Genomic DNA, 24,471 nt, shown 5'->3' with positions numbered 1-24,471 from the left:
AACATATTATAATTCTGATGAACTCGATTTCCCGCAAAATCGCAGAGAGCGAGAGCGGGTTGTATGTCATCTCCGGAGGTCAGCAGCCAATCACAGCGCTGGATTCTCTTAGTCCGTCTTCTATTGGCTGACAACTGACTACTGCTCTGTTGTTCAGTACAAATTGAAGGAAAGAACGCCGACAATAAATTACAGATAAATAATCAATAATTTGATCCGAAATACTCCAACCAGCTCCAATTCAAACGATATTCGTGATAGCTGAAAGCAGGGGAACCTCAGGCATACGGAGGTTTGTTTTTTCTAGTAACCATGCTAGCATTGCTCGCAAAGTAGCCAGCGTCTCGTCGCCTCCTCTTCATCTTCATGGGTCTTTGCTGTTGAGTCTGCCAGGCTTGTGCTGGAGGCAGCGAGGCTAACAAATTAATGCCATCGGCCAGGGTGGGTTGCTTTTATATATGCACAATATGTACGACATGCCGATTTTAGGATTTTTGTTAATCGTAGTCAGACTAAACGAATTGATACTACGATGAAATGCCAAGCTATCTAACCTGTTAGCATTGTGCTTTTAGCTGAGCTAGGTAGCTCGACTGCTAACGCTAGTATTTGCCTGCTGGCTAAGCTAACATGTTGTATTGCCACCATTTGTTCTGTAACAATTTATGTGTTAGTATGTGCCGTTGTTTCACTCGTAGAACTCCGGTCATATTATGAGTGGGGCGAGTTGCAAAGCTAACGGCGCTGTGTACCCCGCCTCATCAGCAATGATGAACTCTGTGAAGAAGCCGAAGATGGAGCAGATTCAGGCCGACCATGAGCTGTTCCTACAGGCCTTTGAAAGTGAGATTTCACTACTCGTCACTTTGTCAACTTTTCTAGTTTAGTAACACGATAAGAACTTTTCCATGCGCTCAATAAACATTTAGCCTACCCGCTTAACTTCACTGTTAATTATTTTGTTTTCAATAACTGCTTTTGGTTGACAGGCCTCCATAGTTTATCTGGCACTCTAGGGAGCTCCGGATATTGTTATAACTAACTAAAGTTAAACGAATCTAATGCTAACCTTTTTTTAGATAGCAATTCTGGAATCAATAAAAACACATTAATTTTTTAATACATGTTCAGTTTTTCTTTGGTTGTTGGGTGTTTTGCCTAATCAGCCACCACCTGTTAACACTCCTTCTTTTGACTTGTTAGCAATAATATGGAGTAAATTCTCAGATGCTGACACAGTGAAAGTGAAGTAACAGACTAATGAAGGTGTTGGTCTCACAAACCAGAAGCTGTAAAACAAAACAAAAAAGCCCTTTTTGTAGTTATACTCAGTATAATAGTTTCATTTTAGTGGGTTCCTGGTTAAACTTTGCAAAATTATCCAGAAAACGTATTGATGTGATGGGACTGTGTGATAGTGTCCAAACTAAACCTAACAATAACACTTTTTTTTCTATTTCCAGAACCGACTCAGATATACAGATTCCTACGCACAAGGAATTTGATTGCAGTAAGTGAATTAAAGTCATTGCATTGATTAGTCAGCCTACATAAAATGAGTGATTCATTCTTTCTTTTTTTCCCCTTTTCAGCCAGTATTTTTGCACAGGACGCTCACTTTCATGTCTCACAGAAACGGCCGAACAAATGCCAAAAGGTATGAAATCTGATGACGTGTTTTCAGTTAAAATATATATATATATATATATATATATATATATATATATATATATATATATATATATATATATAATCTCTCCACCAACAGTTTAAAATGGTGATTCATACCTGATATGTTTATAATCATCTAATTGATGTTCTGTTACAATATTAATGAATTAAGTTTGAACCTGTGTGACTAATCCTTCCTCCCAGGAAAACATTCAAAGTGGATGATATGTTGCAGACAGTTGAGAGGATGAAGGGAGAGCAGGATTCTTCAAGGTAATGAGGCTCTACAAGAGTTGATCTGCCCCTTTTTTTTATTGCTGGATATTTTAGGGACTAAAATACCAGAGAATCCGTATTGACATAATTTATGACCATTCATATTAATAGTTGGAGCACTTGAGATGACCCAATTTCACTTGTGCATTTTTCTGTTGGTTCTTCAGTTTGTCTTCACATCTACAGTTAACCTTCACTGGGTTCTTCCATAAGGATGGTAAGAAGATTTTACTCAAGCACCTGTGTGTAGTATATTTGTTTAAAGGGAAATACTCACAAATGCATCGGAAATTGGCTGAGTAGAAGTTTTGTTTTTTAACTTATAGTCATGCTCTCACTGTCATCAGGCCAATAACCAGTTTGTCATTGAGTGCATTTACATGCACACTAGTATCCTGGTTATCATCAGGTCTTTGGAGTATCCTGGTCCATGTAAACACCATATGGTGTACCGGAATAATGTCGCATGGCAACCAGGGTGCAAAATTAACTTTTTGTCCACCAGCCAAATGGCTATTGAATGTTCAAATTTTACCAGACACTCAGTAGATTACCATTGTGTTTTTGGCTGGTGAGTGAAACATATCTACCAGCCACTTGCATAGTTTACCAACATTTGGCTGGTGGATGGTGCTGATTTTGTACCCTGATGGCAACACCTCATTCATGTTTCTGATCATTCTCTGTACAGAATATAATGGGTGAGAGGTCAAGACACAACTGCACACAGAACCTGGATACTGTTAGAATTATGTATACAGGATTTTTTGTGTTCCGCGTAAACATCCAAAATAGGACGAAAACCAGAATAAACCTCAAAACCAGGTGTGTGGTGTGCATGTGAACACACTACTTGTAAGTGCTATGTTGCCATGATACCACCCAACTTCAGTCATCAACTGCTAGCATGCTAAAGATTTGTGTTGAATCAGTAGTTTGCTTTAAAAAATTGTAAACACGCTGATACTGGTAATAAAAGGAGTGGACACTTTTCCTCAGGAGTGACGCAGAAACGTTTTGTATAGTCTATCAATAGAGCATCAGCCTTACATAGAGATGCCAATAAATTGTGTGTGTTGCACTTAAATGTTATCTGGGATTTTGTTGTATGTGATTTACACTGAACTCTTTTTGTTGCCATACAGAAAAGCCATCTCAGAATTCAGAAAATGAACAAAATTCTGTGTCCTTAGAGGTGCTACTTGTCAAAGTCTGCCATAAAAAACGCAAGGTAAATTTAAAATATTTTTGAGGCAGTCTCTCACTTTAGCAGCAAGTCATTTCACCTTGCTTAATTAAGTTTGGTTATTTTTCTTTCAGGATGTCAGCTGCCCGATAAAGCAAGTGCCTACAGGTAAAAAGCAGGTGCCTTTGAATCCTGACAGTAACCAAACCAAGCCTGGCTCCCACCCTTCCTTACTGGTCTCCAGCAACGAGTTTGAGCCCAGCAACAGCCACATGGTCAAGTCCTACTCGCTCCTGTTCAGGGTGTCACGCACAGGGAGGAGGGATACTAATGGTCTGGTCAACGGAGAGGCCAACGAGAACATTGGTAGGAAATCCACGTCAAACCCTTTTGTGCTCTGTTTTTGCCGTAGTACAGTTTGTATTGGGAGGAATTTGTTAAAACTGCATTTTGTTATGAGATCAGCCTAGGCAGATTCTAATAGCTCCAGAGTGGGCCACAGTAAGCTGCTGGTTGCAAGGAGACTTCCTCTGGGCACATCCATATAATAAAATAATTCTGGATGCAACTAAAACGGTTGCTGGTGGGATATGAATTTTCTCAATCTTATTTTCTTTTGTGTGCAAAGATGTAACAGATACTCCTAGTAGAAAGAAGAGAAGTTCATCCCATAGAGATGAGGGAGAGACCACAGAGACCTTTGTTGCACAGATGACTGTCTTTGATAAGAATAGGTAAGGTTTTTCGTTTTTAATATCACGTTTGCCATTCCTTTTGACTGTACCTTAAAATCCCCACTCTTGACTTGTTCTCTGCAGGAGATTGCAGCTGCTGGATGGGGAATACGAGGTGTCGATGCAAGGGATGGAGGACAGCCCTGTCAGCAAGAAGCGGGCTACGTGGGAAACCATTCTTGATGGAAAGGTATGGGAGGGTTTTCTCCTTTTCGGCTCTCCCTTTCATATCTTAAGGATTTGATTGTCCTCTTCACATCACCACATCACTGACCATTATTGGCTGTCCCACAGAGACTGCCACCATTTGAGACATTTTCTCAGGGACCCACATTGCAGTTTATGCTGCGTTGGACAGGTGATGCTAGCGGAAAGTCCACTGCTCCCGTGGCAAAACCCCTTGCTACACGCAACTCCGAAAGCTCCAGCCCCATGGAGACTAGAACCAGCAATCACCGAGCTGCCCTCATGAGTAAGTACAAAAACACCACAGGGTAGCTTGCCTGTTTTAAGATGTGGCTGAATTAGAAATACGCTGTGATGTGGAGGATTTCTATCAATATTCTTGTGTGGAAACGGAAGTAATAATTTCATGACATCTCAAATTACATTTAAGAGCAGGAGGCAGAAAAAATCCATAGATAATGTAGGAGGGGGCATTAATAGTTAACAATTCCACCTTCTGCTTTATAAAATGGCTTCAAACCTCTTCATGAAGGACACCAAGCAATGAACTGAATGTTTTATTTATTTCATGCCAGATTCTCTGAGCAAAGTTGAATGGGTCATAGTTTTGGATTTTTCACCCGCTGTGATATTGGTGTGGGATGGTCTATTTGTAACTAAATTGGCAAAAGGCACCCTATGAGTCATAGCTGTTGAATTCATGCACTTCACTCCATAAATGTGCAACACAAGTTCAATTGATTTTCCTGGGATTGCTGAAAGAAAAACATGATTTAGGAAAATAAATAAACACATCTGTTTTTGCAAATGAACTTTTCATTTCAGCTGTTGTGGTAGTAAGGAGGAAGGAGCCAAATATAGCAAAAGCATTGCTGCCCTACCTGTAATGGCCCTGTCATCTTTTGAACAGAACCATAATAGAATATTTGCACTGAAGAGACCTGTGTAAGCCAGCAATGTTGCACGTTCCATGTCTGAAAGGGGCTTTAGCAACAGTGATATGTGTGTGCTTGTCAAGTCTTGATGTTATGGGGCGAACTATGCAATTTTTTATTTTTTTATTTTCTCAAATACATCTTGAATGTATCAAATCAGATTCATGATTTGGTGATTCACCAAGAAATAACCTGTCCATCTGTTCCCATCAGCAGTGAAAGAGTCAGTCAGCACAGACATTCAGACGAGGAAAGAGCAGGTCCTGTGTGAGCCGCGGCAGAAGCTACGTATATTTTATCAGGTACACCACACTAAAGTAAGAAACACAACTGAGCCTGGGACACTGATTTACTAGTCTTCTGGTGAGATGTTTTTTTTTTTTTCTTTTTTGCAGTCATTTAAAAAAAAAAAAAGTGTTTGGAATTACTGTCGCATTTTGAGACCGTGGTTTGTAATTGTCCAGCAAGACTAGCACAAGATTCATAAATAGCTTAAACTGTGACCCTGTTGGGCACTCAAACCTTAGGGTTTGTGTAACAAAATGTGACAGTAACTCTGTTATGCTAGAATAGAATCATCCATTTACATCTGCTGGAGGTTTACCTTCTCTAGTTTACTTTGTAACCAATATGATGTGTTTGTGTTCAGTTCTTGTACAACAATAACACGCGGCAGCAAACCGAGGCAAGAGATGATCTTCACTGTCCCTGGTGTACCCTGAACTGCAGCAAACTCTACAGCCTGCTCAAACACCTCAAACTCTCCCACTCCCGCTTCATCTTCAACTATGTGGTAAGGAACTGAGTGCAGGGCTTAAAGTATTCCGGCACCGTGCCGGATCTCCGGCGTGCAGCTGTGAGGGGAAAAAAAAAAGAAATTGGGAACTCGCATGCGATTTATTATTTTCGAGGCAATTGATTTCACCTACCAATCATATGAGAGGAACGCAGCTCTAACTAACGCAGGGCTTAAGTACTCTGGCCTGGTGCCCGATTTCTGGCATATGACATATTTTAGAAAAATAAATTTAAAAAGTCCACATGGGATCTGTTTTTGATGCGCTGGATTTAACCAATCATCGAACTTCCACCTACCAATGAAACAAGTTCTAGCCAATCAGATGCAAAGTAGGGCGGGTCTTTGTCGAAATGCGAGAGTGCGGTGCCGGTGTGGTCTCCGTGGTAACGCAGCTAAAAAAAAATGGAGGCCAAGTTTATCAAACTTGGAGCATGTAGATACAGCTTTAGTTGAGAAGGGAGTTAAAAACAAATGGCCCTGGGCATGATTAGAGGACAAGAGGTAAAGGGTGGAGACGGGAAGCCATTTTAGCACTTGGTGTCTCAAATTGAGGGAGCCGGGTGCTTGCTTCTGCAGCGCATGTTCAAGGAAGATACTGTACGGCAGCAGCGGTAAGAAAGTGCTGGCTAGTCATTAGCTAGATACTAGTCACAAAGCGTCGGTCCGTGCACTCTGTCATACGAGTACGTTACCGGCAACGACGGCTACCGCTGTGACTGCGCCTTCACTGACCGACCGTGTTTGTAATACAAACAATACGTGTGTACACATTCATAGCGGAACACGACTTGTCGTTAACGATGGCCACTGTGTAAAAGCTATCTGAAGCCCAAACTGCCTTGACAAAGCTGTCTGTTTGGAATCAGCATGGCAGGTATTTAAACATAACGGCCTTTTCCCAGAGTTTAGTTTGTGTGTATGTAAAGCCATATCTCAAACGCCACAACTCGGTAACAAACATGGACGGCTTGGTGGATGAATGGTAAAAGCAAGGCTACTTTACTCTGAAGGTTCTTTGATGCTCTCCTAAACAGCTCTTGTGTCAGAAGATTGTCACTGCACACACTGAGGGACACTATTCTGGGTTTACACTGTTTTGCTAGTTTGGTGAACTGAGAGTAAAAATGTACCTGGAAAACTAGTCCACCTAGTTTATTAAGCAGCTACAGTAGTTGCTCGTTCTTCACCTTTTCTCTCCCCTCAATGGTTTGTGTTCTCTTAAGATTGTGGCCATATGGCCCAGCCCTAATCCAAAGCATAATGTGGCTTTCCCTTTAAGAAATCTCCCTTCTAAACTTGACAATGAGTTCCCAGTTCCCCTTGATCACAGTAAGTATCAGGCAAATTTCATGTAAAATTTCACTGTTTATTCTTTTTTTTTTTTTTTTCATAATCTGCAGCCTCACCCCAAAGGAGCAAGGATAGACGTGTCCATCAATGAGTGCTATGACGGCTCGTACGTTGGCAACCCTCAGGACATCCACAGCCAACCCGGCTTTGCTTTCAGCCGCAATGGCCCAGTTAAGAGGACTGCCGTTACTCACATACTGGTTTGCAGGTAAACCTGTGACCTTGGTTCAAAAGCAGTTTTGATAGTCAAAGCATATCAGACAATGTAATTACCTATTTTCAATTGAATTTGGTTTGGTGATGAATTAGTAATCAATGAATTGACTTTAATGAACTGTTCATGAGCAGAGAGTGGCCTTAAAACCGGTTTAGAACAAGAGCAGTTTGTTGCACTTGGCAAAAAGGTGAACCTTTCAGCTCTTTTCAGTCACCAGATTTCTTATACTGGTGTGGTTATTAAAAAATGAAGTGTGGTGAAAATTAAAGATGTGAACTTCTGATATAGGTGCACTAGCACCCAATCGATTCCAATCCTTCTGCCTATACTGAGTCTGAGCTGATACTTATTTAAATGTTAATTAAATGTATCCAACACTTTAAAAACCACAGTGGTGGCCTACGTAATCTTTCACACCTTATTTTTCACCAACTACCGTTTAAGTACTAATGGTCCTGGTTAAAATATAATGAAGTTAACATTTTTAACATGGTAATATCTAAAATCTGCTTTCTCTCCCCCATTCTACTAGGCCCAAGAGAACCAAACCAAGTCTGTCAGAGTTCCTGGAGTCTGAGGACGGAGAGTTGGAGCAGCAGAGGACCTATGTCAGCGGACACAACCGCCTCTACTTCCACAGTGACAGCTGCATGCCCCTGCGGCCCCAGGAGATGGAGGAGGACAGCGAGGACGAGAGAGATCCGGAGTGGCTCAGAGAGAAGACTGCCACGGTGAGGAGCCCATTACTCATTGTGTTTGACTTCACTGTTGAATAAAGTTGTAAAACCACTTATGGAGACACCCATAAAGGTACATTTCTTAAGTTACTCTCACTAACTGAAGCGTCCAGAGAATCTCACCTTGGCTGACTTGAGAGGCATTGATTGATTAAAGGTGCCGTAGGTAGGATTGTGAAGATCCAGGACTTAGCCAAAAAATGTGAACATCGACAACTTCTCAGTCCCTCCCCCCTATCCGCTAAAGCCCAAAACAGTCCCCTACGCCCCCCCCCCCCACCCACATGGGAAAATGAATGAGCAGCGATTGACACGCAGTTAGACACCCCCCTGGCCCTGATTGGTGCATCTGAACAGGGAGCGGTGGATTTTTGCAAATCACACTACAGGCTGTACGTGGTGCCAGAGGAGCCGGATTTCTTTTTTTTTTAATTACCTGCTTCATGTAGTTCTACTCGAACATAGGGTCAGTTTCAGTAAATATGACAGTTTTATAAGTCTTACCTACTGCACCTTTAAAAGTCTGTGGTAATGACTGACTTATGATGTTGTTGAAGTGTGTTTCATTATGTTTTTTTTATTTAATTTATTTTTTGAGATTTTATTTTTATTTTTTTGGGGCATTTCTGTGCCTTTTTTAATGGATAGGACAGCTGAGATATGAAAGGGGAGAGAGAGGGGAGAGACATGCAGGAAACCGTCACAGGTCGGACTCGAACCCTGGACCTTCTGCGTCGAGGAATAAACCTCTACATATGTGCGCCCGCTCTACCAACTGAGCTAACCCGGCCACAAGTGTGTTTCATTTTAAGGAGAACATAAGAGTCTACTTTACATCCTGTCGGTATGCAAAAAGACATCTCATCAGTTTCCTTGGTTTGACTGTTAACTTGTAACACAATGTACACTTCAGCTTACATCATAATGCTTTGCAGAGATACTTGAGATTGGCTGAAAGCACAGTACTATGACAGGAAAACTGCATCTTATCTGCATCGGTTATCATTAATTCAGACAAATCAATAAAAACTGAAAACAAGTGTTTACCTAACTAATGCAAGTAGCAAGAGCCCATTAATGAAATCAATCAAAGGAAAAATGTTTAGTAACCTTGACTGAGGCCACTATTACAATCACTCTTGCAATGTTTTAAATAGAATGTGGTAGGAATAGTGTTTCTGAGGTACCCAGATAATAAAATATTGAAGGGGAGGTGAAAATGAAGCTTTGGAATACTGATGTTGGTGTCGGATTACCATGGCAACAGCGCCAAAGCTTTTGGGTCAACCCTGCACGCCATAAATAACTTGGAGGTGCTCAGAGCAAAAACAATTGCCAACACAGAACACTTCTTCAGCTTGCTCTTACACAACATTTGTATCACTTCAGTATTGATTTCCAGAACCTGCTAACATTACTTGCTGTAGTCTCTATCAATATTACAGTAGTGTTACATCAGGGCCAATAGGAAATGCCTAAAATGAATTTGATCATCATTAAAGTTGTTCCGTTGCTTTCAAGACCAAACTTCATTACAATCTGATCACAGGTATTGGAGTGTTTGCTGACATCACAGCAAAGGTTTTAAATATGACATACATTATAGTGTTAGGGGCCATGGTGCTGAGGTATTCCATCACTTTAATTGTACCATACTGTAATTTGTAAATGTGTTGTTTTTTTTTACTTGCAGCAACTGGATGAGTTCACAGATGTCAATGAGGGAGAGAAGGAAGTGATGAAGCTGTGGAACCTGCACGTCATGAAGTATGGGTATGTGGGTTATGGTAGACATTGCTCCATCCTCATAAAGTATTCATGGAGCTGAGATTTAAGCAATATAAGAGTTGGGTAATGTGTGTATTTATGCAGTTTTATTTTTGATGGTTAACTTGCCTAAACTGAAGAGAATTTTGTTGCTGTAGAAAACCAAACATGATATAGTGTCAAACAGGAAGGTTGCTACAGATTGAAACCAAATCCAAAGCACTTAGATTCACTTGTAATCCCTCACATGTAAAGTACAGTGGGGCAAAAAAGTATTTAGTCAGCCACCAATTGTGCAAGTTCTCCATCTTAAAAAGATGAGAGGCCTGTAATTTTCATCATAGGTACACTTCAACTATGAGAGACAAAATGAGAAGGAAAAAATCCAGAAAATCACATTGTAGGATTTTGAATGAATTTAATGAAAGATTTCTGGCTCTCTCAGACCTGTAACTTCTTTAAGAGGCTCCTCTGTCCTCCACTCGTTACCTGTATTAATGGCACCTGTTTGAACTTGTTATCAGTATAAAAGACACCTGTCCACAACCTCAAACAGTCACACTCCAAACTCCACTATGGCCAAGACCAAAGAGCTGTCAAAGGACACCAGAAACAAAATTGTAGACCTGCACCAGGCTGGGAAGACTGAATCTGCAATAGGTAAGCAGCTTGGTGTGAAGAACTCAACTATGGGAGCAATTATAAGAAAATGGAAGACATACAAGACCACTAATAATCTCCCTCGATCCAGGGCTCCACGCAAGATCTCACCCCGTGGGGTCAAAATGATCACAAGAACGGTGAGCAAAAAATCCCACAACCACACGGGGGACCTAGTGAATGACCTGCAGAGAGCTGGGACCAAAGTAACAAAGGCTACCATCAGTAACACACTACGCCGCCAGGGACTCAAATCCTGCAGTGCCAGACGTGTCCCCCTGCTTAAGCCAGTACATGTCCAGGCCCGTCTGGAGTTTGCTAGAGAGCATTTGGATGATCCAGAAGAGGATTGGGAGAATGTCATATGGTCAGATGAAACCAAAATAGAACTTTTTGGTAAAAACTCAACTCGTCGTGTTTGGAAGGAAAGAATGCTGAGTTGCATCCAAAGAACACCATACGTACTGTGAAGCATGGGGGTGGAAACATCATGCTTTGGGGCTGTTTTTCTGCAAAGGGACCAGGACGACTGATCCGTGTAAAGGAAAGAATGAATGGGGCCATGTATCGTGAGATTTTGAGTGAAAACCTCCTTCCATCAGCAAGGGCATTGAAGATGAAACGTGGCTGGGTCTTTCAGCATGACAATGATCCCAAACACACCGCCCGGGCAACGAAGGAGTGGCTTCGTAAGAAGCATTTCAAGGTCCTGGAGTGGCCTAACCAGTCTCCAGATCTCAACCCCATAGAAAATCTTTCTGTGTTGCCCAGCGACGGCCCCAAAACATCACTGGTCTAAAGTAGATCTGCATGGAGGAATGGGCCAAAATACCAGCAACAGTGTGAAAACCTTGTGAAGACTTAGAGAAAACATTTGACCTCTGTCATTGCCAACAAAGGCTATATAACAAAGTATTGAGATTAACTTTTGTTATTGACCAAATACTTATTTTCCACCATAATTTGCAAATAAATTCATTTAAAAATCCTACAATGTGATTTTCTGGATTTTTTTTTTCTTTTCTCATTTTGTCTCTCATAGTTGAAGTGTACCTATGATGAAAATTACAGGCCTCTCATCTTTTTAAGTGGGAGAACTTGCACAATTGGTGGCTGACTAAATACTTTTTTGCCCCACTGTATACCTGTTGGAGCTGTGGCATCAGTTTAGTCACACATACAGTTGTATTGTAGTTACAGCTACTCTTGTCCCATCAGTCTTATGAAACACTAGGAACAAAACTCTTCTCCATTTTTCCCTGCAGATTCATAGCAGACAACCAGATGAATCAGGCCATCATGCTGTTCGCGGAGAACACTGGTGCTCACATCATCCGCCGCAACCTCTGCCGCAACTTCCTCCTGCATCTGGTCAGCATGCACGACTTCAACCTGGTGAGCACAGCCACCATTGACCGCGCCATGGCCCGTCTGCGACAGATCCAAGAAGAGCTCCCAGACATAGAGGAGGAGCAGCAGGACCAGACTGTGGTATCGGCAGGAGCCTGCAATGGCAATGCCGTCACCTCCACTGGAGGGAAACAGGGCAAGAGGACAAAAAGCGCACTAACGGACTGATGTAGGATGGACGGATGGAACGATTGTTGTGTTTTTGTTTTCTTCTTCAGTGAACATTACCAATCCTTTGGTGCTTAGATAGGTGGGAGAACTGGTCGGCGCAGAATCTGACCTGAAGCAGACCAGTATACAAGGTAAACAAGTTTTTGGAACTTGAGAACTGAACCAAATATGAACAATATAAAAGTGAATCACCCACATCTACACAAACCAGGAATTTGAGGATGTAAATGGAACCTACTAAATATGCATTTTGTAGGAGCCGCTGAAGTCTTTGGGAGAGAGAGTGAACAAACTTGTCTTTTGATGTGGCACGACTACCTGTGGTATGTCCATGTTATAGACAACTGTATCAAGACTACAGTTAAAACTGTACTGGTAACATTGTCACTCGATTATTTGTACACACACAATAACCTTGTTGACAACTTATCCTTTTAGCAGATTATTTTAGCACTTGGTGTTTGTATTTAGAAATGTTACCTTGAAATTGTCTTTTTTTTTTTCCTCCTTTTGTTTTTTTTCCAATTCATGCTGCGCCAATTGTTAAATGCAGCTTCTTTACTGTCAGTGGAGAAATGCTAGTGGGTTTGATTTCACTGTTGTGAATGACATTTAATTTGAAGGGTCATACAGTAACAGTAACAATCTACACTATTGGCATCCATGTCTAGAGTATATAAAGCCTGTAAGGCTTGTGTTAGGCCCCCAAAATGAATTGTGGGTTTTGCTGGTAGGTTGCCATGACAATAGTGATGTTCTGTAAGCTTTTATTCCTGAACAAGAGAATAAATTCTGATTTGGGTCCATGCTAAAACTCCTACATGTACTTCATCACCCCTAAGCCTTTTGGCCTGCATTGATAAAGCTCAAGGAAAGCGGAAATCAATTTTTCGGAATGTGTTTTTTTTTTTTTTGAAGATTTACTGAAACAACCAGCAGCACATCGCCCCATGTTTTCGTGCAGAGTGCATAGCATTCAAGATATAAAAGTAAAGTTTTCTGATGACCTGTAGTTTCTTTCAACTTTGAGGTTTGAACATGTTGCAATCAAAATGTTAAACGTGTTTCAAGATGGGTTCTGCGTATCAGTAGCTATTGACAGAAAATGTGTTTCCATGTAATCACGTCAAATGTTTAGCTGTGCCCTGTTCTGAATCCAATAATTAACAGATTGTAGTTTTTCTCTTAAAGCAATATATAAGTCAGTTTTCTGTCCTATTAGGTGCAATTTATGCCAAAGGCGGATCTTTTCATCAGTCTCTTAGTTCTGTATATTATTTAGCATCTTTTCTTTTGTTCATTCCAAAACGAGTTTTGAAGAGGGTGTGGGGGGGGAAAGCAGCAGTAGTTGTGTTTTGTAGTGTGCACATTAATTGGTAATCATCACCACTCATTGTTTCATCAGACTTCCCTTGTGGCCAACCAAACAATATATTTTTCCTCCCTCCATTATTCATGGAAGGTTTCTGTTTTCATCTGGAAAATGGGAGACATATTCACTATTATTGTTAAAACACTCTGTTAAAAAATTGTGAACTGTACACTCTGGCTAGGGGGATTTTTATATTTAAAGAAATAAAATACATTTGACCTTATTCATGGCTGTAATGTTTAAGCAATTTTGTACACTAGCCATCATTACACTCTCCATCAGGGTCTCTGCCTAGCCATATCAGTTTTATCATAATCCAGTCTGAATAATACCATTTCCCTTCAGGTTAAAACCTCGGTTTATAAAAAAAAAAAAAATATATATATATATATATATATATATATATATAAAAAAAACCATGCAGCAGAAAGTTAGATACTTGAACTTAGTATAACACATTTTGTTTTTCAGTAACAACTTTCTTCTTAAAGAAATGGTCAGCTGCATGTTCTGTTGTATTGTAGGCCTTTTAGTTTGACAGCAAAACAATTTGCTTAAAAGTTTTTGACAGCATCATACTGTCCTCACCAGATTGAGATTGCTCAGTTTGATAGCACTCAAAACAAAAAATAACAGGCGAGTAAGTGAACCTAAAGCTAAGACTATTTTGTCAACTGTTTCAAGGTAAAACTCAATTTAAAATTGAAGATTCCTTTCATAAATGTTAACTAAACTTAATTTTGCTGAGGTTTCATGCGGCACATAACTGTGGCTCTTAACGTCATAACTCTTACCGTCAAACATGACATAAAATAGTCTTTAGACGTGGCCTCAGCATACAGTGCAAAAACAAAACTGACCATACACATACAATAGCTTATAAAAATAATGTATACCAGTCCAAATGAGCTTTCAAAATCAGAACCGTTTTTATGAATGTTTACACAAGGCAACACTGAATATGAATTACTAAATTGCTAAAGGAAACTTTGCATGTCTCTAGTGAATACCAAGAGAAAGGATTAGAGTGCAGACCTTGTACAGATTCCGACGGGTCACAGATTTCGGTGCAACACTATGTGCTCTCAGTGTAACCATTTACAAACACTGGTACACACCTAGTTTAATTTATTTTTAACTTATCTCATGAATATTAATCTACCAAATAAGCAGTGTACTTTTTAAGGGACCCACTATTTCAATACAGTGCATTTTACATTGCGGAAAGCTGTTTTATTTTAGGACAACAAAACCAGTAAAAAGCTGGTGACAACAGCAAGAGTTACCACTCTGCATTTAATTCTGGGTGAGAAAAAAAATGAGTGGTGGGAGTTAGGATTTTAGAGGAAAACGTGTCCTCCATGACCATTATAGTTATATTTGTTTATAATGCCGTCGCCACTAATAAGGTTTAGGCTTGTGTGATGTGAAGCTTTAACGACTTCGTTATATCGGAATCAGTTTGGTTCACTTGCTAAACTGTAGCTACGTCGTACGAGAGGAGCCTGCGTGTGATTTGTCTATACACGATCTTTGGCTGCTACACCCAACCTTCTCGCGCACGTTTTAAACGTCATTCCATAGCGGTTGAGACGTTTTCTATTCAACGCCAACCGTTAAGAGCAGAAGTATTTTACTAACTTACTATGCGAAACAAACTCAGGCGGAACAAGAAAAGTAAAGATGATTCGTGCCCGAGCAAAGAGCTGCCGCGAACCGCCGAGGTGATAACGTTGGAGTTGTCAGAGTCGGGAGTCGATAATAAAACGTCTCCAGAAAGAGCATCAGCCTCGCTGGCAGCGAAATACAGATATGTTGCTGGAGACATGACGACCCCAACACCACTTCAGGAGCAGAGGAAGACTTTTTGCGCAACAGGCATTAAAATTGCACCCGTTTTCTTACACGCAACACTGCGCAGTAAGAGTAAACGGAGCAGTGACGGGAGGCTGGGTCAGCCTGTAGAGAAGCTGCAGGAATCAGTGCTCCCTCCTCAGACTGAAGATGTGCAACTGGTGAAAAGTCATCAGCGTTTGTCAACAGTTTCTCACCTGACAGAGAGAAAGAGGTCCTGGAGAGGACAGCTGTCACCATCAGCTCTGCACAGCTGTCTGGACGAAATCCAAACAGCCAACCCAGCATTTCCAGTCCGAACAGTGTTCAGCACTTTGCAGAACAAAGTGGGTGAAAGGCTGCAGGATTTTGGATCCACAGGTTAGATTGAGCAACAGTCCCTGTTACTCTGAGTGTGTATTCAATCCATTGATTTATTCATTCATACAGCAGGTTGAAGGTTTATATAGCCATCTGAACTTGTGCTGCCATGACCATTTATGCCTCTTTCTCCTTTCCAAAGAAGAACATCTAAACTCCCTACAGAACCACTTAAAAGAGAAGAGAAAACGGGGGAATGAAAGCTCTGAGAGGGTGCCCAAACGTCTGAGGTCCAGTCTCGCTGCAGAGGGTGCTGTTGGTATGGGCCACTGTCTCGTGTCAGCACAGGGTGTCCAGGAAAGTCCTGTTACAGTCAAGACGCAGGGCAGAAGCAACAAGCTAAGTCGTACTCACAGACTGAGGCAGCAAAGTGGGAGCCCAGCAGGCCTGGTGAACCCCTGTGAGCCTGTGTACTCTGGATTGATAAATCACACAGAATCTTACAGCCAGTCCCTCAAAACCTCTGACGTCCACCAAAGAGGTAAACTTGTCATATGATAATTGTTTTGTGACATGTTTTATGTCCTTTACATTGCAGGAAATCAATCTTTTGTCAATTTATTTTGTCTAGATTCCAGTTTAGAGGACGTTCTCTGGACAGACAAATACAGTCCTCAGCATTCAAGTGAAGTCATTGGCAACCCTGCCGCTGTGAATAAACTGCAAAGGTTAGTTTAATATAATTAGCTCCCTCGCCCTTTAACTGATATATTGGACTTGAGTAGACAGTGTGAAAATAGTCTTTGAATGTTTTTTTCTCTCTGGTGTTCAGTTGGTTGAAGAAATGGAAACTAAGGGCCGACTGTTACGAGAGGAGAAAAATGGAGGAGAGCAAACAAGAACAACACAGCAGTGGTATGAGCTGGCATTTGTCATTCTCTTGTATCGCAGCTCAGGGTCAAACTTTTTATGTGGTTTCTAACTGAGCCACGAGTATGCACATGCCTTTTAATGACTCAGGATTTTGCTGATTTTTCCATGTGTGGGAGTTTTCGGTTAGAAAAGTCATGACTGTCATCCTGTGCAGACTCATGGGACTGTGGAGACTTCCAGGGTGAGGCTGGGGCCGAGGACGACAGAGAGGAGACGCTGTGCAACACCATGCTGATCACAGGACCTCCAGGTGTGGGCAAGACCGCCTCCGTGTATGCCTGCGCTCAGGAGCTTGGCTTCAAGGTTGGAATCAAGCTGGACCAATATATCTGGAATCCATGCAGCCAAAGGCTGATAATCTGCATTCATATCAATGTCTTTAAATACACTGCTCTGTAGCTCACTGAAATTATGTCTTAGTTAAAATTAAATAAAAGGAATTATCCTTTAATGGTTGTTTTCCTTTACAATCAAAGGTATTTGAAGTGAACTGCTCCTCACAGCGCAGTGGGCGCCATGTTCTGTCTCAGCTGAAGGAAGCTACCCAGTCCCACCTAGTGGAGATGCCGGGGAAGGACCCACTGAAACCAACTTACTTCAACAACTACATCAACAGCTGCACTCCTAAATCTGAGACTTTACCTGGTACGACATAGATGACGAAGATACAAAATCTCTTGCTTGCTAACTTACTTATTTAGACATGCTTGCAACAGATATTGTTTAAGGAAAAAGTAAAAAAAAAAAAAAAAACTCATGGTAACAGGTTTCTAAATTGTTTAAATGTACATATGTAGATAGTTAGGAGGCCTATAACATATATTACAGGTATTTATATTCTTTTCTTTAACAGGAAAAACCACACGTCCCAAAAATGTCCCCTCTACCTCAAAAAAGAGAGCAGCACAGAAGTTTGGCCACTCCATTCGCAAAGGAAAAGTTAATCCAGCCATGGTCACTTTGGCCAACTACTTTAAGATGAAGGCCAAAGCAGATTGCTTACATTTTGGTGGCCTTTCGCCATCTGAAAAACCAGAAAGCGAGAAATCAGGCAACCCATCCCCTGGCTCTGATCAAACAGTGCCACAGGATAAAAAGACAGCCACATCACTCATTCTGTTTGAAGAGGTAAACCATCTGGCAACCCTACACTGTAAGACATCATTTGATGGATATGAGACCGCACATGAACCATGTTTGGTTTGAGCCTTTTGCATCTGTCTGCTCCTACAGGTTGATGTCATATTTGATGATGATGTTGGTTTCCTCGCAGCCATCAAGACTTTCATGACCACCACTAAGAGACCAGTCATTCTGACCACCAATGGTAAATGCACACACTGTGTAATTTTAGAACAGATTTGAGGACAAGCTGTGATGCAAAATAAATGTCTTCCTTAGATCCCTCATTCAAAGAGAGATTCAACCACAGCTTGGAGGAAATCATTTTCAGAACCCCATCAGCGGTAAGTCGGATTTTTATGTCTACACCCTTGTACGACTTTGTATGTTTGTGACAAAAAACGTCCTCTGATGGCTGCTCCGTGTACTTTTGAAAAATTATTTGTCATAAACTTACCCCATGTATTCCAAGGTGAACGTCTCTAGCTACCTGCAGCTGGTGGGTTTGGCTGAGAATGTGCGCCTGGAGTTGGCCGATGTTAGCAGCCTCCACAGACTGTCCAGAGGGGACGTCAGACGTTGCCTCTCGCAGCTGCAGCTCTGGGTGCGCAGCGGTGGAGGACGGGCGTCTCGGAGTGGAGGCTCGCCTAAGGAGCCTACTCATGTACAGCGTGCGTTTCTCTAAATAAATCACAATCACGCCCCCTTATGGACCAACATTTTGTTTCCAAAAACGCCGGTGCAGATTTGCAGGATTTTTCTCAATATTTGCACTCCTCCCTAATATGTATTGCAACTGCTGCACAGCAGTTTCACTCTGGATAAATAAAGTTCTATTCCATCTTATCTTATTTTATCTTTACTTATCTAGACTCGGGTCTTACTGTAAGAGGAGAAAATGTAGACTCCCAACTTCCTGACTGTGACCCATGCTGCGCTGCTAGCATGCTGGGTCTCCACCCTGTGACCCAAAACCAACTGTTAAACCTTCTAAAGGCAAGTATTGCTTTCTTCGCCTACTGTATGTGAACCTCATACGCTTTGTATCACAGACAATTTACTCCATCTGTTAACATTTTCAGTGTCAGTATTGGTCTGAAATAGACATGGACAAGCTCCTGCGGCTCCTAGCTGAGAGCTGGAGAGGAGGTGTTCCTCTTCTGTACTCCAACCTGGAGCTTCTTCTACCCATCGAGGCCAAAGGGACTTGTGGGCTGCAGAAGGAGCTGGCACCCTCTGATATTGATCTTCACATCACGCAGCTGGATGGATATGTCAGGGGAAAGGCTTCAGCCACCAACAGCAAATCTGTTAGGCATATCTCCAGGCTTAGCAGAAGGAAATATATCGCAACAATGTCTGACACATCTTGCGGTTTGACACAAAACGCATCATTATCGTCAAAAAGGGCTCATTTAAGAGTCCCTAGTTTAAGAGACAAGACTGAAGAAAACCCAGCCAAAGTCGTAACAAACTGTTTGGATGCCTTGAGCGACTTCTTTGACCTCATGTCATGCCTTGATTCCACAATGCCAGCTGCTGCAGCACCGCTTGGTTCAGGCTCATGCCGACCTGAGGCCTTTCTCTGGACAGGAGCTGAGATAAAGGATGGCTTATTGGATGTGATGAGTGAAGAGGGGGAAGTGGACAGCATTTGGAGCCAGGAGAGGCTGTTGGATATTCAGGCCGCTGTTGAGGGCTTGGGGTGTCACAGGTGCTGTTGGCGAGTGTCTGAGGCGTGGACTGAAGCCCAAAACTACAGACAGGAACTGGGAGACGCAAGGTGGGGGAGGCTGGTGGAGAGACTGACATTACCGGTCTCCTCCAAAAAACAGAGCCTCAGCTTTAGTTCGCAACCTCTGTGTGCACCAAGGTAAGCCTATTCTCCATCTCAACTTCTTAATACTGATTCAAATTGTTTGCGGTCTAGTATTCCAGTCTGTTAAATGACTGGTATGTTTTTTTGTTTTGTTTACAAAGCACAAAACAAAAATGTCTTGTTTTTTCCACCGCCCCACACTGGTGCCTGTCCCTCCAGTGTGTCTAAAAGGAGGTACGAGCTGAGCAGGAGGGTGCTTGGCAGTAAATCCTTCAGCCTGCTGGGGAACAGACGAGCTGTCAGTGTCGACTACATGCCGCTCCTCCGCTACATCGGTCGCTTTCAAAGAGCACGGCAACAGAAAGAGGAGGCAGCCAGGTGAGCCAAGCACAGTACAGGTTTAATTCACTTTCATTTCAGGAGACCAACTATCATCAGTACAAATAGTGAGTCATTTAGAATGATAGCACTGTTTTAATGAAATAACAATAGTTTAACTCAATTACAATAAACCGATGTTACTTTGTTAGATCCAATTCATTTTTGCATGCCTTACAATTGTATCATTGTTGAATAAAATGTTTGTACATCACAATAATACTCAATATTTGCAGACAAACTTCAAATGATTTTTTCCCACATTAGGTGTTTGAACTACCTCAGCAGCACACATCTGGGCCTCTCAAAGTCAACCATTCAACTCCTGGCAGAAGATTTCTCATAGAGAACCTCATATACTACCTCTCTTTCCTCCAGTCAGTATTTACTTTGCAATCATTTTACCTGAATACTGTCAAATGAATTTAATGCTGTTGGGATGAGAAATCATCTTTTAGTGTGTACCATGAAAAGTAAATAAAAAAATAAAAAAAAAGTTTTATATTTTTGTAATTTTTTTAAGAATGTAAAGCACTTTGCTTGCTCAGGTATGGATGTGGGGGTGAGACCAGTGCAGTGTTTTTCATTCTCGTAAAAAAAAAAAAACAGAATTATTGCATAATCCATTTTATTACAAACCAACAGTAGTTGAAAACCTCAGACAGCAGGAAGATGGCAGACAGCATTTATTTTATGTAAGTGTCCAAATCGAACTAGATCAACAGCAGCAATAACACTGCAGCAACCCTCGTGCTCTCAGCAAACCCCCCCCCCCCCAAAAAAAGGGAAAAGAAAACGGTATTAAGAGTGTTTTATGTAACAGCAAGAATGTTCAATACTTGAAATGTACCATCAAATCTGTTCAAGAGGTAAATGTTTGGTAAAGGGCAGAATGCCACTCAGGTTTGTTTTGGTGGATGTAGTGCACAGTTCAGGCATCAGATCGGCACATGTAGTGGCTAACTGGAAGATTCGCTGAGCAGCTCGTAAAAAGCAACAGCCTGAAGCAGAGCATCACAGAGTTCCTCTCCTCCTCTTCTGCTGCCCATCTGGAAATAATTCCTGTACTTTACCAGCAGCTCTGGGGGGAAGTTTATCCTGGGAAGCTTCTGTGTCACCGACTCAGTCATCAGCTGTCGCACTGTCTGTGCTCCACTGGTCCGAGACTCGCCCACCATGAGTCCAAAGTGACGTCCCACAGCAGTACGCATCATGTTCAAAACTCTGCGAAGGAAGAAATGAAGGAGGGAACGTCATTTCGTGAATCGTCACCGACTTCAAATAGTTGGAACACAAAAAAATAATATCAAAGGCCAAGCACATTTTAAAATAAATGTGTGTTTGTACTGGACTGGGTAAACCCAGCCCGATCTGCCGGCGATTTGATTTCTCCCTGCAGCTCAGGCTGGAAACCTGTACGTTTATCTATCCTGCTTCCGTTACAAATTTGCGGGGACCAATCACAAATTGGCTTATCCACCTGGCGCGCTATTGGCGGATTTAACACAATGACGATAGAGACGCGACCAAGCAGCTTTTTGTTTACATTCAACAAGACGGCCACCGAAGCGCAGCAACCCGTTGATGCCGCTGTCGCTGCTACATCACCCGGATCGTTGGTCTGATTGGTTGAAGAACTATCCAATTGCGTACAGAGTCATTTGAACTATGCCCGTTGATCACGCCTCGTGTGCAGAGAAAATACAGAGCAGACTCCCCAGACTAATGTTCAATCTTAAAAGATTGAGCTTGGTCTGGTGATAGCCAGACTATGGCTGCGTCTCATCTCATTATGTTTGGCCAGTATTTTGGTCCCTTTCATAGTTGAAAAGTCATTGATATGAAATTGCTTCTTCCCACCTTGGAGGAATGTTGGACTCAGGCGATGAGTTTCTTGGCTCAAGCAGAGCGAACAGCATGGCCTCCACAGTCCTCATGTGGGCCATGACAGGGAACAGAGCCGTATTCTGTACGGAGATGGACGATTTCTCTATTATGTAGAAGTCAGCTGATGGGAGGAGTGCCAGAACTGTTGAAACCTAATGACAAAGAAAAATTACAAATTGTGCAGATGTAAATGGGCTTCTATTCAATACCATGAGTTCAACCTAGTTGCTAATAACAAAGTTAAAACAAATGGACAACAGGTGTTTCTCAGTTTCTCTATGAAAACTCATTTAACTAGTCACTGTGTAAAATTTCAATAATACCATGGACTCTGGCATTTATACTCACGTCATTCAAGTAAGCAGAAGCCATGTATGTTCCCCTCAAGAAATTTGGACATTCCAGCTGTTGCCAATCCAGTACTGTCATCCCACGGTCCACATGAGCCCAGGCGATTTTATTAGTTCCACATATTAGTGACACAATGCTAGTTGCATCCTGTGTAAACAAATACAGAATCATGACAGGTCATGGTCACAGTGAATTATCCTGCTTTGTCTTGTTACATTTGTTTGACAAAAGAGATGAGAGGAGAGGAAATATGGACAGGAAGTGGACTGTTTCCCTACACAGATTTTACATTACAGTGTTACATACAGTCACAGGGAGTGCTGCACAAAGGTGAAAGTGGTTTTAAAATATCTTCTATGGTTCATGGCGAGCTTTGTCAAGAAACTGAACTCATTAGTTGAGTATTATTGGCCTGGGGACAACAAATTTTGAACACAAAACCAGCATTACAAACGGAGTGTGGAGTTTTAAAGGCAATGGTGTTTTTACAGGCTAAGAGGGTAGAACAAAAGATGCTATCAGTTGTGGGAAATGCAGGATCTAGCATTTTTGGACCTTAACTACTACCAACCTTACTAGGGACTGTAAGTCAGGATCTCTCTTCTGCATAGAATTACCAGTTTTTTTTAAATCTGTATCTCACAAGTCACAACTTGATAGAAGCGCAATATTAAATTGTAAAAGTAGGCCTACCCCTTTCGGCTTCTCAGGCAGACCAAAAAACCCCAGTGTGTAAGCCTAGTATGACCTAAATATAACAGAGGGCGGCAGCAATGTAAAGTTGATCAGGCATTCCCTGTCATCTTCAAGCAGGGTCGATGTTTACCAACTGAGAGACTCGAACCCAAGACAAACAAAGTCTCTGATTGGCCACCCCACTTCATGTTTACAACTCGGGCGCTACAATAAGCACGTATCTCATATAAAGACAACTGTGTTTGAAAATGTACAAAGACCTCACCTCCAACCAGGACCTGTCAACCTCTGGCTTGATAAACTTTGCCAACTGAATCCTCACTTTCCTCTCTTTCTTAACCGGGTTGAGAATGGAGTTGAACACTATTACAGCACTTTTGTGCTTCAGCAGCGGTACATTCACCACACTCTCCAGAGTTTTAAAGGGTCCGTTTTTAGTCCTGTATTCCACAACGTTGAGCGACTTGCGGCCTCTCAGGAGCTTGACGCCTGCCATCTCTGACGGCGTGGCAGTGTTGAGCAGCTGGAGGATGGCGTCTCGTTGCTCGGAGGTGTAGCAGGCATCCAGTGATCTGTTGTCCTCTTTGCAGGGCTCAGACGTGGAGGAGATGGTGGCGTTCAGGGTCTCAAAGCCTGCCACGGGAACCCGGCTCCGCCAGCAACATGTGCACTGGAGATACCGCAGCTCCAGCTCAGGGAGGCCGCCGTGCTGAGGGCGACGGAATAAGCCAGACTGTCCTGCATACTGACCTGCTGAAGAAATAAAAGAGGGAGCTGACGGGTCAATCCAGTCAGGTTGGACTCTCCACAACACGTGAGGGAGCCCTCGTGTCACTTGCTGTGAACGTGTCAAATAGACGTCAGACTCAAAGGCTGTAAAAACTCTTTCTAAAACAGATAAAACTACGAACATAACGTTACCTGTAACAGTTTAAGGTAAGGTAGCAATGGAAACTAGCTTAGTTAAGTTAGCTTAACTTTACCATTGCTAGGCTGCGAATTCAAATGTAGTCCGTATGTTTTGCAAACGCGAATAAAAGACAAAACTTACTTCTCTGAGCGACCGACGACAGAAATCGCCTGGCGACCCACATCGTCGGTGATTAAATACAAATAATCGATGGTTTTAGCTACAACATCATACAGGTTGAACAAGTTTGCCCTTTGGTTGTTGTCCGACGGTTTTCAATCGGTCGGCGTAGCACCACAGCACCACTGTAATAGGTTCCGGTATAATAGTTCCGACCAAGTAGTTACAGGAACGTAGTACAGGAACAGTCCACTTCTAAACAGTTCTACTAACTACTCTCCCCCAAAACCGGGTTTGAACTCATTCACGTGGTGCTGATTATTGAGCTGTATTAATAAAAATGTTTTGTATGATTACATAACCCATTTATATTAATGAGGGTAGGTTAAAAAACACATTTTAGTATCGTGCAGTACAATTCAATAGCACCTCAAACTACCAGATGTGGGAGGCAACTATTTATCAATCAATCAAATTATATTATAGATATTATAAGAACAAATAGAAATAAGAAATAAAATAGAATGTGTGTAAAAATGAAATAAAAATATGTGCATTATACCAAAATGTATAACATCAAAATAGAGATATGAAATATGTAAAAAAAAATAATATAATAAATTAAAATAT

At 41.8% G+C, this 24,471-nt stretch overlaps 3 protein-coding genes across 8 annotated transcripts; 2 read left to right on the top strand and 1 right to left on the bottom strand.

The window, feature by feature from the left end:
• The first annotated feature begins 110 nt into the window (after positions 1 to 110).
• On the top strand, positions 111 to 12,754 carry suz12b (SUZ12 polycomb repressive complex 2 subunit b). 4 transcript variants are annotated; one of them, XM_078280727.1, is made up of 17 exons: positions 111 to 441; positions 766 to 843; positions 1,464 to 1,510; positions 1,593 to 1,657; positions 1,876 to 1,944; positions 2,115 to 2,164; positions 3,093 to 3,178; positions 3,268 to 3,499; positions 3,762 to 3,867; positions 3,952 to 4,057; positions 4,162 to 4,339; positions 5,202 to 5,290; positions 5,638 to 5,781; positions 7,188 to 7,345; positions 7,887 to 8,085; positions 9,785 to 9,864; positions 11,784 to 12,754. In XM_078280727.1, the coding sequence occupies exons 2-17, from the start codon at positions 768 to 770 to the stop codon at positions 12,094 to 12,096; spliced, it is 1,998 nt and encodes a 665-aa protein (XP_078136853.1). In that variant the 5' UTR covers positions 111 to 441; positions 766 to 767; the 3' UTR covers positions 12,097 to 12,754. The 4 variants fall into 4 exon arrangements, with proteins under 4 accessions (XP_078136853.1, XP_078136836.1, XP_078136844.1 ...); XM_078280710.1 differs by having other exon boundaries at positions 699 to 843; positions 5,205 to 5,290; XM_078280718.1 differs by having other exon boundaries at positions 699 to 843; positions 9,785 to 9,858.
• A 2,288-nt stretch (positions 12,755 to 15,042) lies between these two features.
• On the top strand, positions 15,043 to 20,398 carry atad5b (ATPase family AAA domain containing 5b). Of its 2 annotated transcripts, none has more exons than XM_078280666.1 (14): positions 15,043 to 15,685; positions 15,831 to 16,166; positions 16,257 to 16,353; positions 16,458 to 16,540; positions 16,713 to 16,861; positions 17,035 to 17,203; positions 17,412 to 17,686; positions 17,792 to 17,885; positions 17,960 to 18,024; positions 18,153 to 18,351; positions 18,552 to 18,676; positions 18,763 to 19,553; positions 19,719 to 19,877; positions 20,145 to 20,398. In XM_078280666.1, the coding sequence occupies exons 1-14, from the start codon at positions 15,118 to 15,120 to the stop codon at positions 20,221 to 20,223; spliced, it is 3,189 nt and encodes a 1,062-aa protein (XP_078136792.1). In that variant the 5' UTR covers positions 15,043 to 15,117; the 3' UTR covers positions 20,224 to 20,398. The 2 variants fall into 2 exon arrangements, with proteins under 2 accessions (XP_078136792.1, XP_078136783.1); XM_078280657.1 differs by having other exon boundaries at positions 15,828 to 16,166.
• Positions 20,399 to 20,671: 273 nt separating this feature from the next.
• tefm (transcription elongation factor, mitochondrial) lies at positions 20,672 to 24,016 on the bottom strand. Of its 2 annotated transcripts, none has more exons than XM_078280688.1 (5): positions 23,863 to 24,016; positions 23,077 to 23,561; positions 22,113 to 22,262; positions 21,738 to 21,916; positions 20,672 to 21,101 (listed from the first exon to the last, which is right to left on the bottom strand). In XM_078280688.1, the coding sequence occupies exons 1-5, from the start codon at positions 23,903 to 23,905 to the stop codon at positions 20,837 to 20,839; spliced, it is 1,122 nt and encodes a 373-aa protein (XP_078136814.1). In that variant the 5' UTR covers positions 23,906 to 24,016; the 3' UTR covers positions 20,672 to 20,836. The 2 variants fall into 2 exon arrangements, with proteins under 2 accessions (XP_078136814.1, XP_078136805.1); XM_078280679.1 differs by having other exon boundaries at positions 23,077 to 23,564; positions 23,863 to 24,015.
• Positions 24,017 to 24,471: the final 455 nt, after the last annotated feature.

The sequence above is a fragment of the Sander vitreus genome, chromosome 2 (genome assembly GCF_031162955.1).
Source record: "Sander vitreus isolate 19-12246 chromosome 2, sanVit1, whole genome shotgun sequence".
Classification (NCBI taxonomy): domain Eukaryota; kingdom Metazoa; phylum Chordata; class Actinopteri; order Perciformes; family Percidae; genus Sander; species Sander vitreus.
The sequence above is the reverse complement of the archived record's forward strand: the minus strand, read 5'-3'. Positions and strand labels throughout refer to the sequence as shown.